This window comes from Piliocolobus tephrosceles, chromosome 10 (assembly GCF_002776525.5).
Source record: "Piliocolobus tephrosceles isolate RC106 chromosome 10, ASM277652v3, whole genome shotgun sequence".
In the NCBI taxonomy this organism is placed as follows: domain Eukaryota; kingdom Metazoa; phylum Chordata; class Mammalia; order Primates; family Cercopithecidae; genus Piliocolobus; species Piliocolobus tephrosceles.
This window is the reverse complement of record NC_045443.1, coordinates 50,636,545-50,650,847: the sequence shown is the minus strand read 5'-3', so window position 1 is coordinate 50,650,847 and position 14,303 is coordinate 50,636,545. Positions and strand designations below refer to the sequence as shown.

The window sequence follows — 14,303 nt, the reverse complement described above, 5'->3', positions numbered from 1 at the left end:
TTTTTTTTTGAGACGGAGTCTTGCTCTGTCGCCCAGGCTGGAGTGTAGTGGCCGGATCTCAGCTCACTGCAAGCTCCTCCTCCCGGGTTTACGCCTTTCTCCTGCCTCAGCCTCCCGAGTAGCTGGGACCACAGGCGCCCGCCACCTCGCACGGCTAGTTTTTTGTATTTTTAAGTAGAGATGGGGTTTCACTGGGTTAGCCAGGATGGTCTTGATCTCCTGACCTTGTGATCCGCCGGTCTCGGCCTCCCAAAGTGCTGGGATTACAGGCTTGAGCCACCGCGCCCGGCCCATGAAGAGCTTTTACACATGAAAGAGATGAGAGACATTCTGTTGAGACTTAATGGAGCAAACTAAGACCCCCAGTAGAAGTCACAGGAAGGCCAAAGCCCCCTCCCTCAGCACAAGGATAAATATGTCTGAAGACTGTCTGATGAGACGGTAAGTTCCCCGACTAGGGCACGTGAGGTAATCACAGCTAACATTTTGAGGATACCTGTTCTATGCCAGCTGTTTTACTGAATGGATTACAAAAAGTATGTTCAGTAATGCACACCCTAGGAAGGAGTTCCTTGTAAAATGGGCCCATGTTTTAGGTGAGGAAACTGAAGCTCAGAGGAGACAACTTGCTCAAGCAGAGGCCAAGGCCTTTATGTCTTGGCTCTTCCTCAGCACAGGCTAGAGACCCACACTGGTGGGGATTCTCAGAAATGGACTCGAGGATTAGAAGGAACCTGCACCATATGGCTTTGAAGGCCTCTCCCTGAGGATTAGTGATTCTGATTTTTCTTAAGACAGGATTCGAGGCTACCCTAGCATGTGAGAGCCAGAGCCAGGCAGCGGCTGTGGTGACCAGAGTTGGGGCAGAATGATAGTCCAGCCCCATAGTAGCCTGCTCCTGTCTTTCTGGGACTCCCTAGAGTCTGGACCCTAGCACCTCCACTCAGCCTCACCCTCCTCACTTCCTCTGCAGAGGTCTGTTCTAGGAAAAGGAAATGGCCGGAGCCGGCAGTGAGGAGCTGTGACCACAGGGTGGCAGCAGTGCTTCAGCTGTGGAGGGTGACCGTAGCAAGGGCAATGAGGCCAGTCCGAAGCAGTGCTCTCTAGTGAAGATGGTGATCTGTCTGCAAAGATTTGAAGCCACACCCATTCAGTGGGCTCCAAAACCCTGTAGCCTCCTTCTATATCTTAATGGTTTTTCTTTTTTTTTGAGACAGAATTTCTCTCTTTTTGCCCAGGCTGGAGTGTAGTGGTGCCATCTCAGCTCACTACAACCTCTGACTCCTGGGTTCAAGCGATTCTCCTGCCTCAGCCTCCTGAGTAGTTGGGATTACGGGCACCTGCCACCAACCCCAGCTAATTTTTGTATTTTTATAGAGACAGGGTTTCACCATGTTGGCCAGGCTGGTCTCGAACTCCTGACCTCAAGTGATCCACCCACCTTGGTCTCCCAAAGTGCTGGGGTTACAGGTGCAAGCCACTGCACCGGCCAAAAAAAATTTTTTTTAATAAAAAAAAAAAAAAAAGATATAGGTTGGGCATGGTGGTTCACACCTGTAGTCCCAGCTATTTGGGAGGCTGAGGCAGGAGAATCGCTTGAACCCAGGAGCCAGGGGTTGCAGTGAGCCGAGACCGCGCCACTGCACTCCAGACTGGGCAAAAAGAGCGAAACTCTGTCTCAAAAAGAAAAAAAAAAAGTTAAATTCTCTGCACCATCATGAAGTTGAATATATTTTTTCTATCCACAGGCAAATCTGAGTAGCCTCCAAGAGGCACACAAGCAGAGGATAGGCTGTGTGGCCCTGCCTAGTCATCCTGACACTCTGACCCTGGCTCTTCCCACTCCTCTTCCACTCCAGGACATCCTACTTAACTACTCCTGACATGAGTTTCTTGTGCTTTAGTCTACAAGTTAGGAAAGAGGGGAAGTGATAAACTGAAGCTCTCCAACCTGTTGAGGGATTAGGGGTTCTTGTAAGGCTCCCCAGGGCCTAGCTCTGACAAAGCATCTGCAACTAATGACGCTTCTTGAGCTCTGGAGACAGGATTTATGCATCTAATAAAGTCTATAACTCCAGGCTTAGGGGCCTGGGGCAGGAGGCTGAGAGCATGAAGTCCTGGGGGCGCCATGGGAGGAGATCCCAGGCGGCTCCTAATGAGCCCTGCATTTCCATTTGCCTGCTCTAGATTCCCCTAAGGCTACTGTGAGACTGGGGGTGGGGGGGACAGCAGGTATAAGAGGCTGGGGTGGCTGTAGGAGGGTGGATGGCAGCATGGATTCTAGGCAGGCTGCTGCACTGCTGGTGCTGCTGCTGTTAATAGACCAGGGCTGTGCTGAACGGCCAGGAGGCCAGCGAGAAGACCAGCTCCCCGCGGTGAGTGTGTGTCCCGTCCCCATAGCACCATTGCCTCTACCTCGGCTGAGACTTGTGCTCTAGGTTCTGATACTTTCTCTGGCTGTCAAGGTTGCCATTAGGTCCTCACATCTGAGGAAATGGTTCTGCAGCCTCCTACCCCTTGCCCCTGGAAGCCAGTCCCTTCCCCTTGTGACTTACATGTCCAGGGTATTTGCCCATCTTCCTTCCCTGATACCCCCTTGGCACAGGAGGAAGACAGTGAACGCCTCCCGCCACAGGATGCCCAGACCTCTGGGTCACTGTTGCGCTACCTGCTCCAGGCAATGGAGAGACCTGGCCGGAGCCAAGCCTTCCTGTTTCAGCCCCAGAGGTGAGTCTGAAAGGGATACAAGCATGGCAGGGGTTGGGGGTAGAAAGGGCAGGAGACAGAGGACGAGGAGAAGGAAGGGGGCTAGAGAAGGGAGACTGCAGGGACCTGAGGACAAATCTTTCCTAAGGTTTGGCAGAAATACCCGGGGATCCTGGAGCAATGAACGACTGAGTCCCCGGGCTGGAGAGGGGCTGAATTCCCAGTTCTGGAGCCTGGCTGCCCCTCAACGCTTTGGGAAGAAGTGACATGTCATCCCTTGATATGTTTGCATGCAAGGCCCACACCCAAAAGTGTCAATATTTGCCCCCCAAATAAAGTTGTCTGGCTTCTGAATCCATGTGTGTCTGTGTGAGACTTTACAGGGCTGGGTGGAAGCCCGAGAGCAAGAACCACTGCCCTTCCCTCTCCACCAAACCCAGCCCTCCAACAAGACAGCCCACAACATTCCAGGAGGCCACTGCACCCAGCCTCCTCCCGCCAGAAAGGAACACATAAGAATGGCTGCAACAGGAGCTCAGGGAAGGCACACAAAAGTAATGTGGTAACCTCCTCTGCTATCCACACTGCTCAGGAAATAAGAGAAGGGCTTAAAAATCTACAAAGCAGCATATTTATTCCAGGCTCTAGTAGACAGCCCCGATTTCATTCCCATTCATCGTCACCAATAAAATGAGGACGAATCCTGGGCTGGCTGAGGCCCTGTGGTCCTTGGCTCCTTGCCCTGTGCCTTCTCAGCCTCAAGGCAGGCAGTCTGTGTCCGAGGTAGTGATGGTACCCACAGAGGGTACCACAGCTGCGCAGATACATGAGCCCAGAAGCAGAAAGAGCAGGGAGCAAAGGGTGCACATCCATGAGTCTAGCTGGGGCTTCACTTGCTGCCTGCCATGATCTTGAGGTACTGCAGGGCACGGCGGGCAGCCTCACCACGGGCTGCCTCCCTGGTGGTTGCAGAGCCATGACACACAGTGGCCGGCTGGGTGGACAGTTCCACCAGGCACTGGCAGAGTCCACTCAGGCTCAGTTCCTCTGGAGAGCAAGAGAGAGGAGGGAGGCAATGTTGGGTGGGGAGGTAGCCCTGGGGAGGGGTGCGTTCACGTCATCATCACCCCCTTCTACTTGCTCCAGTCCAGCCCCCACCATCCCCTGGCTCACTCCCCAGCTAGCCATACCAATATCCAGGTAGCTGACATGGAAGGCCTGCTCCTCAGAGAGCTCACTGAGGACACGGCAGCAGGCAGGGCCCAGGGCACCCAGGGAGCCCAGGGAGCAACTGCGGAGGGACAGGATCTTCTCTCCCACTGAATTTCGTAGAGAATCCCAGGTGCAACCTGGGCCCCGGTTTCGAAGACCATCCAGGCGGGAGCCCACACCCTGTCAAGATGGAACAGTGAGAAAGATGAAGCGAGAGACTGTGGGACCCAGGCATTGAAACATTCAATGTCAAAGGAGAACAAAGAACAAAGAATGCTTCTTCCAGCTTGCCTCCCCCCACCCAATCCCTGGGTGGCCCCTTCTAACTACCAGGTCCTGGGCCAGATGGCCAAGCATCCCTCCTTATCCCAGTAACAGAGCTACAGAGCGGGCCTACAGTCAAGGCTGAGTCGGCCCCAGGAACCCTGGGTCTGGTAGGAAAAGTGTGGCAGAAGCAGGCCTAGGACCCAGAGAGGCTCACTGCTGAGTCACAGACCCAAGTCCCTGGAGCCCTGCCCTGGCATGGAGGATGGGCCACGGTGCCCAGCCCACATGAGCCACTCACAATGGAGAAGTGGTCATCATCAGGCTCCACCTCATTGCCATCCCGGGCATCCAGAGGCACCGTGTGCACTCGAAGCAGCATTTTGGCCGCCGCATTCCGCTTTGCCAATTTTTTGGAAGTGCCACTCCCTGCGTGTGGAGACAGGGCTGCTGGGTTATGATTCCCCACAGACCCAGTGCTTTCACTCAGGTCATACTTGGATTAAGGGTCCCCCCAGAATGTCAACTGGAAAGGGGAACTCAAGACCTGCCTGTGCACCTGAGAACCTGGTCGGCCAGGGAGAAGGGGACAGATAGGGTGTCAAGAAGCTAAAAGGAAGGGGCTAAGCCAGGGACTGTAAAGCCAAGAGAGCAGGGAGTGTAGCAGAGTGAGGCTAGGAGCGGCTCTGGGGCTGGGGCCAGAGGAGCTGTGAGAACCCCCTCCTGCCCAGTTACCAATCTCAATGAAACGCTCCACTCGGCAGGTCATGGTGAATTCTTTGCGGTGGGCTGGCCCGGACTCCTGGGTCACTGTGTACTCTGGCAACCGCCAGCCTTTCTGCACCACCAGCTCCTTGGAAGGGAGACACAGGGTGCATGAGGCTGAGTGAAAAAAGGCTTCTCACACCCACGCTGGTCCCCACGCAGGAGCCTCAGACTCTAGGTGAGAGGAAGGGGGAGGGGTGGAAAGGGCCTCAGCACAGGGAACTGCCCCCACCCCCAAACACACATAACCTTCCCTCATGGCCCCTGGCTCAAGGGAAGACAGGCATGCATGCGAAATGAGGATGGGGCACACCTGCAGAGCACCAACAGGATTGCACTCAGACTGCTGAGGGGAGACAGGGGGCTGCAGTTCCATGGGGGAGCTCCTGAAGGAAAAAGGGCGCAGGGCCAAAGTTGAGGTGAAGGGTTCCATCTGAGCCTGCCCATGAGCTCCAAGCCTAACCACTACTTCAGATTCCCGACTACTATCTCCTGATTCCCAGCGGGCAGGCAGCTGTCTGTCCACACATCGAGCCTGCTCCCTCCTGCTCTAGCTGGCTTCTTTCCCCCTCCCACTCAAGGGAGGCCTTCTCCAGGCCCCAGCCCATTTCCAATCTGGAACACTTGTGTATCATCCAAGCCAGGACAGTGGGAGAAGAGCTGTATTTCCAGTCCCAGAAGTGCCTGATGGGCCTCAAACACAGAACTGACATGTGGTCAATCCAGAAGAAAATGGGGCCTGCAAGACCCTTAAATATGGTCGAACATCATCCATAAGGCTATCTGAAAATCACAAATGACCTTCTGACCCAAGAGCTTACCCCAGCTGCTGTGATTTCTTCAAGTTCTGGTTCCCAACTATTCCATTCTGTTTATTCTCAGACTTCCTCATGCCTGACCAGCCTGGGTCCAAAGACTGAGGAGCCAAAAACCAGAACCCCTTCCTCCACCCACCTCAGGCAGTCAGGGGACACAGATACCTGGTTAGGACAACAGATGGAACTGGGGTAGCAGCTGCTGCAGCAGTAAAAACCGGAATGTCCTCAGGCAGTGAAGAGTCTAGGGGAGAAAAAGAACTTCCCGAGGGGAAGGGGGCCTTTGATTCACACCCATGTATAGGGGGATGAGAGGGGTGGGGGACCCACATCCTCCTGACCTCCCGATCCCCTAAGAGAACTTCCAAATTGAGCCAAAGAATCAGGGAGGCTCAACCAACAGCTTCCTCCTGGGATCCTTTGCCGCCAAACACCGGCAAAGAGACTGAGAAAAGAGGGTCTCAGAGAAGAGGGTCTCTTTGTACCAAAGAACCAGAGGAGAAACAAACTCCAACCTGCGCATGAAGGAAGGACATCTTGCTAGAACAAGGAGGTATGTTGGGGAGCAACTCCCTTTAGCCTCAGCCTCCACCCCTCTCCCTCCCTAACCCAGGTCCCAATCTACTGCCACAACCCCTCTATGGGGCTAACCAACCCCTCCACCCCAAGAATTCTTCATAGCAGCAGAAGCCCTGGAAGACCCTGTTCAGGTCCAGAGGGACTCTCAAAAAGAGGCCAGGTCAGGGTGGCTAAGTGTCACCTGGCCAGGCCTGGTGGCAGAGGGGGTGGTGCAGGGCCTGGGTTCCTTGAAGGGCTTCTGGGATGCCTCGGTTCCTCCCTCACCTGCTGTCCTCCAGGGCCGGCTCCAGCATGCTCCCCCCTTTGAGGTGTTTGAGGGCCACCTCAGCTGCCTTGTGCTTGGCTGCCTTCTTGCTGGGGCCCTGACCTGAGAGAGGGGGCATGGGCAATACTGGAGGTCACTGGAAGGATGGGAGAGAAACCAGCATCCCACAGCCTCTCTCCTCACAGCCAGAGGGAATCAATCAAGCCCCTTCTGACCAACCACCTCCTGCTGAAGACTGGAAGTGTTTCACTAATTGCTAGAAGGAAGAGCCCTTATCTTTCCATTAGCTTCCAGAATTAAGCCATGCCAAGCAGGACTTCTGAGCTCAAACGCCTTGGGTGGACTTCTGAGCTCAAATGCTTTAATTTCCTTTGCAAAGCACTTTCTTTTCCCTCAATAAAAACAGAGAGCTGGAATAAGAGAGGATAGGCTCTGGAGTAAAAGCCCCACTCCGCCACATACTAGGCATGTGACCATGCACCAGCCATTTACTATCTCAAATACTCAGTTTCCTCATATTCAACATGGGCGGGCGGGGGGAGGAGTGGGGGGGGGATACTGCCACCTACATCACTGGTTAGAATGAGGTTTAAAATTAAATGGGAATTTGGTTAAGCACCGGGAACAGAGCCCAGCACGCCAGGCACTCACTCCCCCAAATACTCCACTGGGATTTCAGTTATCTTCTCTTCCTTTTCCTCTAGGGTGATGTGGCAGTCCTGATCGATCCTCTAACTCTCCCACGTCCTACCCACCTTCTCACAGCCCTGTTCTCCCAATCCAGTCAGTAGCTTTTCCCCTGAAATCTTTCCTTCCCTCACTGGCCTTGGAGAAAAGGACTGTGAAGAGAGAGACTCCAAGAAACAAAGCCATGGGGACCTGCAAATGCACACCCCAGCCAGGCTGCCCAAACCTTCCTCACCAGTGCAGCTGGTGTCGCCAACGGTGACCCGGAAGGTGAAATTAGGCTGGTGGGCTTGGCCCTCGGCTTTGAGAAGGTCGTACACAGGCGTCTTCCCTATTCTGGTCCCATACTCCTGCAGAAGGCTGATCGGGGTCTTGCCTGGGTTGGCGGCCAGCATTTGCTCTATACTGGGGGAAGGGGCACAGACCCATATCACACCTCCCCTCTCTGCACCCACCTGGCCAAGCACTTCCATACCAGACCTAGGCACATTATGGGGGACATAGGGTCCAAGGAACCCCAGGCAGTCTAGCATCCATTGGCTGGGTTCCAAGTGTAGGTGCAGGCTGGAAGAGTAGGGCCCACTACCTCAAAGCAAGGGGGGAAGAATGCACTGCTCCTGCCTCAGTTAAGGTGGGCACGATCCTGTGCCCCATGCAAGTTGGAAGTGCATACACCCTGACACAGTGCAAGCCGGGAACTCAGTACCCACCAAATGCACTGAATGTGGGGGCATAAAGCCCAGTGTTCCAGTGCAGTCTGGGAACCGGGCCAACCCCAAACTATTTAGAGCTAGAGGCAGCAGCCACTGCCCCGGTGCACGCCGGGAACCACTGCCCACTGCCCCAGTGCTTGCCGGGAACAACCCTCAGGCCAGGTGCATGCTGGGGCCGCGCCGCTACTCCCTCCGCACGGCCCCACGCTTTTTGCCCAGAAGGAATCGGTACGAGGCGGCTCACCTAGGCAGCCCGCAGCCCGTGGTAATGCCGGAGCCTTGCTCCTCTTCACTCATTCCCTCCTCCGTCCCCGCGGGCGCCACCGTGACTGCAGCCTCCACGCGCCCCAATACACCGCCGACGAGCTAGGGCCGGGGCCAAGCCCGGAGTCGCGGCCGGTAGGGCCCGCCGAGGGGCACGCTGGGATATGGAGTCCCCCCGCCCACCCTACTTCATGAGCCTCCATCTGGAGGGGAGCTATCCGCCCCACAACCCTCCGCGTGGCTCGCCCGGGCAGGCTGCACCGCCTTCTGGGAGGAGCGGGCTCTCCGCAGTCGCTTCTCGAGAAGGCCGTATTTTTTTTGTTTGTAATACCGTCCCGCCTCCTTCCTTCCGTGCCCCCTCTCTCCCGGGCCGTGAGGCTGTGGACATGCGTACTAGCGGAGGGGAAGCCGCTGGGTAGCGGGGCGGTAAGGACTGACTTGGGCACGGAGCCTTTTGGATCCCGAGAAACTACAGAACCCAGGAGCCCGCGCGCCATCTTTGCCGCAGCCGGAGGGGCAGGGTCAAGCACGTACGAGAAGCTTCATGTTGTCATTGGTTACTCCCATTGCGTTTACTTCCTCTAGGCACATTGGAATTGGTTACTTCGACTAAAGGGGCGGGGACAAGGAAAAGTCAGCCCCCTGACCCCGCCTCCTTGGTGAAGGAAGGTTGTGATTGGTCCGGAGAGGTTGCTGTCGGATCCGGGCTCTTTGCGGTCTGAGAGGGTGGGCTTTACCTAGACGCCGGAGGGGACCGATGTCTGTCTGCGCAGGGCTCTGGAGCTGGTGCAGGTCCAAGTCAGTCTCAGACAGTCACCTCAACCCACAGCCTAAGCCCCTGGCCCTTGGGCCTCCGTGACACAGAACTTGCTTCCTCTTCCTAGGTCGTCCTTCACCTCCCTTCAGGTTTTGCTTCTTTCGTAAAACCTTTTTAGAACGGCTCTAGTGAACCTCTCTAACTGGCAAGGAAACCTCTGGGGCCTGATAATCAGGCTGTAGTGTGGGGCGACAGGATTAGAAGGACTAGGCACCTGGTGGTTTCGTTCCCTCTGCCATGAGTCTTGGGTCGCTCAGCTGAAGAAAGCAAGAGTGAATTTTGGCCGCCTAAGACTAATCAACTGATCTGGGTGTTGAGCAGTCGCAAATGTTTTAGTCCTAGAGCCCCATTGCCTCCTCCCCCAAAGTCGCACAACCACTGGGCTAAGGGAAATCTTGTGACCTTGGAGAAAGGGAGATATCACATTAAAATAAATAAATTAAATAAATAAATAAAGGTTCTAATGAGTGTTCTGAGAAGGGGTCAAGAAAGAGATGTCTTACTCTGAGCCGGGGTTGGAGGTCCAGAGGAATCTTTAAATGATAATGAGGGGTCATCCAGGAACACTGGAGGAGGATGGGGCCTAGAGTCGAGTGAATTCCAAGTGGGTGAAATTAGAGTGAGCGGTGACAATCAAGGGAAGGAGAGCTGGCAAGATCAGTATGATAGGGGGAGCAATGCCAGAGCGCTAGGGATCCCAACTGAGGGGCTGCTCTCTCCGATGTAGAAAGGCGTCTATAAGACGAGTCATAGGGGGTTCCTGTGGAATCAGCCAAAGGCCTGAGGTGGGACCTCCATAGGACACCGCCAGCAGGGAAGCGCGGGGCCCAGGCGGGCCAGGGACGAGCGTGGAGCGCGCCGGATGGCAGCAGCGGGCTCCTTTAAGAGGCCGGCGGCTCCATCGCAGCATCCCCCGCTCAGGGCGTGTCCGTCCCGGGGGGCCAGGGGCGGGGGCCCTGGAAGGAGCGGGAGTTCAAGCCGAGCAGGGACGGGGCTAGGGGTCGGGGGGTGGGGGCAGCAAGCTGAAGCTGACACCCGTGCATCCGGACACCGCACGAGCATCGCCTGTGACAGCGCCCCGGGTCCGGTGGAGGGCAGCGGGGGGAGGAGGGAAGGAGGAGGAGAAGGAGGAGGAGGCGGGAGCAGCATCCGGAGCGGAGCTGCAGCAGCGCCGCCTTTTGTGCTGCGGCCGCGGAGCCCCCGAGGTGAGAGCCTGGCCGAGTTGTGGGGGGGTGGGGGGCAGGGATGGGTCCGGGTCCTGGGATCCGGGCGTGGAGGGTGGGTCGGGATGCAGATGTGGCCTGGTGCGGGGTGGTGGTGTGGGGATGCTGAAGCTGTGGGGATGGAGGAACTGGGGACCTGGACCCGACGCGTGTGGGGCTGGGAAGGAAGGGAATGGAGCGGAGGGATGCCGCGGCCCAGCTTGGAGACGAAGGGCCTCCAGAGCTGGAAAGGACCGTATTGGGGTGGGGTGGAGGGTGATTGGGGGACAGACTTAAAGGACAGAGGGCAAGAGAACATCTCCTCCCACTCATCCTCAGGAAGGGAGAGAGGGAAGGAGGAGGGAGAGTTTTGGCCCCCTCCAGGGAAGGAAAGGAAGGGCAAGGACTGATGTACCCACCATCTCCGTCCACACACACACACACACACAGACACACACAGACACACACACACACACACACACACACACACACACACACACTTAGCAGGCTGGACCTGAAGATTAGTCAGAGAGCACCTGTTCTAGACGCCCAGGCGTTGGTCCCCTCCCCTTCCAGCTGTGATCCTCCTAATCCCCTCCAGCTGTGGCATTCACCTCCATCCAGCTGTTGCATCCTCCCCTCCCCCATTCACGTGTGGGTTTCTCCCTCCTCTTTCTCTCCATCTCCTCTGGCTCCCCTAACCCGTCTGCCCCAGTCAAACCCTCCAAAAACCTCCTCCCTTTCCCACAAACACTCCTCAAACTCATTGGCTTAAAAATAAGCAAGAGTTGAGACTTGCTGGTAACCAAGGCCTTGGCTGAGAGGAGGGAAGAGTCAAGGCTCTGTAGACAGTGGGAGGAAACAGTGAGGTGTCCCTTAGAATTAAGGGAGGAGTCCTACCTTGTAGATGCTCATCTGCTGCCTTTTTCAGAGGAGCGTAGGTGAGTGGCCTCCAATCAGGAGGGAGTGCACATGAGGTCTCCTTACCCCACCCAGAGTCATCTCAAGCCACAGTCAGTGCGTCCTTCTAAACACATTTCCCTTGCAGTTCTCAAGGTGGACTCCATCGCTCTAGGAGCTCTGAGTTTCAGCCAGAGGGTCATACCAAGCCAAGGCTAACAGAAAGGATTTAGAAAGGAAAGGACTCAAGTGCCGCCTGAGCCTTCCTGTCCAGACACTGAAGTTTCTCTGAGCTTTAGGGCCCCACTCCCTCCTATCTCACACTTACAGGCGAAAAAAACATGTGTGTGTCCCCTCAAGCATACCATTCATCCACTCACTCCCATTGTCAACTGGGGTAATGTTGGGAAAGCTCCAGCTCTCAACATGGAGACCACCAGCTAAACACCCATCCCTGTTACGGACAGAGGAGGCAAGAAGTTAGATGTGGCTCAGGATTTCCTAGGCTTCCTTATAGCTGAAGAGGGCAGAACCCTTCTAAAAACCAATTGCTCTTCCCCTGGTGGTGACAATATGGTAGGATCAGGCTTTTCTAGGAAGAGGACCCTTGGTTCTACCACTCACGGCCCAGACTGTTGTAATCCACAGTCCTCCCTCTCCCCTGCCTGGATCTGGAGAGAAAGAAGGAATGAGAGAATCAGCCCTGTAAGAAGTCCTTGCTAGGGTGGACTGGAGATCACCCCTACATTCAGGTCCTCAGCCCTATACCAGTCAAGCCCTGGGACCCCCAGCTGCCATGCTTCTTCTGGTGAAGTGGAAATGTCTGCCCCCTCATGCCCGCCACTCATCCATTCACTCACACTGTTGACTGAGGTGATGCTGGGAAGGAGGAGGATACTGTTGAGATGATGCCAGCAGGGGACATAGGGGCTTCATGAGGGCCTGGCCACAGAGACTGGTCTGTCCGGTTCATTGGCTCCCAGAAGCACTGGGGTCATATGTGTGTGCGGGGAAGGTGAGGCGACTGTGACAGCGACCAGATTCCAGAGGACTAAAGATCATTCAGGATAGGGCTCTTGTCCTTTGGTTTCTTCATTCTTTGGTCTTTTTTCCCTCTTGTTTCTCCACCTCCCTTTCCACCTGTACCCTCCCTACTGGCACTTGCTTTGAGAAAGAATAAGGGAAAGAAGGGAAGGGAATCACATTCATAAAAAACTTACAACTGTGTGTTAGGCACTTTCCATATGGCTAATGCTTAGACAGAGCTTCCTGTGTGCCAGGTCCTGGGCCAAGAACTTTATTTTGATTGTCTTAATCATGCCCTTAACAAGACCAAGTGAGATAGTGTTATCATCATCTCTGATGGAGGAGAAAACTGAAACTTAAGTAATTTGTTTAAAGTAAAAAAGTTAGTATGTGGCAAGAGGTAGGATTTGAACCCAGATCTGTGTGACCCAGAACCTGTGTTCTTACCCACCACATTATGTGCTGCATTGCCACTGGGGGACATAGGTACCACTGTCCCCATTTAGCAATGAAGAAACAGGTTTGTTGAGAAGTCTCAAGCCAGGTCACCCAACTGGCCAGGAGCAGAGACAAGACCTCAGGAAGCCACTCTGAGTTTGAGGCCTGTGTTCTCCCTCTACCACCTACCCTCTCCCTATTGCACAACTGTCCTAATAAGCTAAATGAAGGAATGCATGAGCAGTCCATCAATCTTATTTTCTCTTTTACAATTTAAAATAAATGTTATATCTTACTTTAAAAGCAATTCAAAGTTGTTACTGAAATACTAGGAATAGACGTAAACCCAAAGGAGAAAATTAAAACACTCATAATTCCAACTACCTAGAAACTGTTGTTACACTTTGGTATTTATTCTTCCAGATTTTTAAAAATGTCCATCCAGCTGAGGAACTATTTGTTAACATCCACTGAACTTCTTCTTGGTCTATCTGAGGTCCTAGGTAGGAGGGACTCCTGAGGCCCATCCTACCCTGCTCCTGCCCTCCCCTTCCCCGAGGCCTCTATGGGTAAGGCTGAGGGGTGATCCAGGGCCACATGATCAAAGGGAGGATCTTAGCAGTATAGCTGCTTAAGAGAGCAGATTCCAGAGATAACTGGTCAGGGAGTGAGGATGGGGTGCAGAAAATTAGGCCTTCCCCCTTAGTCCAGAGGAGACAGAATGGCAGGATTTACAGAGGAAGGCCTGGTGAGCTGGTAAAGGAATGACTGGAGACTCCAGCACAATCACTAGCACTGTGACCTGGTTCTCCTGGAACCTGAAATCACGGTTTGTCCTGGGAAAGCAGAAGGTCAGAGACCAAGTCTTCAGCCTCTCCAGGATCCACAAAGAAAGACCTGGTGTCCAGCCAACCAGGAAGACAAAGCAAGGAGGAAGCATGCTGCTCCCTGCACCCCCGCCATCACCTTACTTAACCTTCACCACCCCAGCAGGGAGGGTTGGGCACCATGGAGAGATTACATTCCTTAAACTAATTGGTGGCAAAACTGGGATTCTAGCTCTGATCTCTCCAAATCTGAAGCTGATTCTTTTTTCCTAGATAGTGCTGTCCCTCCCTTCCCTGAACCCTTTCACTGTCCACCCCATTGGAAGAAGTGTGGCAGCTAGGGGTCTCAGGGCTTGATTTTGCAATCAAGGACCCGAATTTAGGGGTGATCTCCAGTTTTCCCCCAAGTTCTCAGGGGAAGTCATTTCCTCCTCATGAGGGCACTAAGAAAAGCGATAGCACTTTCCATCTTGGGACCCTGGGGCCAGGACCACGAATCCTGTAAAAAGGAAAATCAAAACAAGCTGCAGGGCAGGGCACAGTGGTTCATGCCTGTAACACCAGCATTCTGGGAGACCTAGACTGGTGGATCATTTGAGCCCAGGAGTTTGGAACCAGCCTGAGCAACAGAGTGAGATATGGTCTCTACAATTTTTTTTTTTTTTTTTTTTTTGAGACGGAGTCTCGCTCTGTCGCCCAGCTGGAGTGCAGTGGCCGGATCTCAGCTCACTGCAAGCTCCGCCTCCAGGGTTCACGCCATTCTCCTGCCTCAGCCTCCTGAGTAGCTGGGACTACAGGCGCCCGCCACCACGCCTGGCTAATT

At 54.5% G+C, this 14,303-nt stretch overlaps 4 protein-coding genes across 9 annotated transcripts in view; 3 read left to right on the top strand and 1 right to left on the bottom strand.

The window, feature by feature from the left end:
* LOC111541925 (cyclic AMP-dependent transcription factor ATF-7) overlaps positions 1-2,622 on the top strand; it is a 134,580-nt gene extending 131,958 nt beyond the window's left edge. Inside the window, exon 13 of the transcript XR_002731401.2 lies at positions 2,606-2,622. The gene's annotated coding sequence lies outside the window, so the exon portion shown is untranslated. The remainder of the gene's footprint in view (positions 1-2,605) is intronic.
* NPFF (neuropeptide FF-amide peptide precursor) lies at positions 1,641-3,060 on the top strand. Of its 2 annotated transcripts, XM_023210983.1 has the most exons (3): positions 2,274-2,375; positions 2,606-2,727; positions 2,855-3,060. In XM_023210983.1, exons 1-3 carry the CDS (start codon positions 2,274-2,276, stop codon positions 2,970-2,972), a joined length of 342 nt encoding a protein of 113 aa, XP_023066751.1. In that variant the 3' UTR covers positions 2,973-3,060. The 2 variants fall into 2 exon arrangements, with proteins under 2 accessions (XP_023066750.1, XP_023066751.1); XM_023210982.2 differs by having other exon boundaries at positions 1,641-2,727.
* A 254-nt stretch (positions 3,061-3,314) lies between these two features.
* TARBP2 (TARBP2 subunit of RISC loading complex) lies at positions 3,315-8,764 on the bottom strand. 4 transcript variants are annotated; one of them, XM_023210976.2, is made up of 9 exons: positions 8,251-8,764; positions 7,529-7,698; positions 6,606-6,708; positions 5,928-6,023; positions 5,261-5,333; positions 4,918-5,035; positions 4,484-4,611; positions 3,897-4,098; positions 3,315-3,753 (listed from the first exon to the last, which is right to left on the bottom strand). In XM_023210976.2, exons 1-9 carry the CDS (start codon positions 8,301-8,303, stop codon positions 3,596-3,598), a joined length of 1,101 nt encoding a protein of 366 aa, XP_023066744.1. In that variant the 5' UTR covers positions 8,304-8,764; the 3' UTR covers positions 3,315-3,595. The 4 variants fall into 4 exon arrangements, with proteins under 4 accessions (XP_023066744.1, XP_023066746.1, XP_023066745.1 ...); XM_023210978.2 differs by having other exon boundaries at positions 7,529-7,693; positions 8,251-8,699; XM_023210977.1 differs by lacking the exon at positions 8,251-8,764 and adding an exon at positions 8,004-8,139.
* Positions 8,765-10,023: 1,259 nt separating this feature from the next.
* Positions 10,024-14,303, top strand: part of MAP3K12 (mitogen-activated protein kinase kinase kinase 12) — a 19,601-nt gene continuing 15,321 nt past the window's right edge. For both annotated transcript variants that reach the window (XM_023210927.3, XM_023210929.2), the window contains exon 1: positions 10,024-10,292. The gene's annotated coding sequence lies outside the window, so the exon portion shown is untranslated. The remainder of the gene's footprint in view (positions 10,293-14,303) is intronic.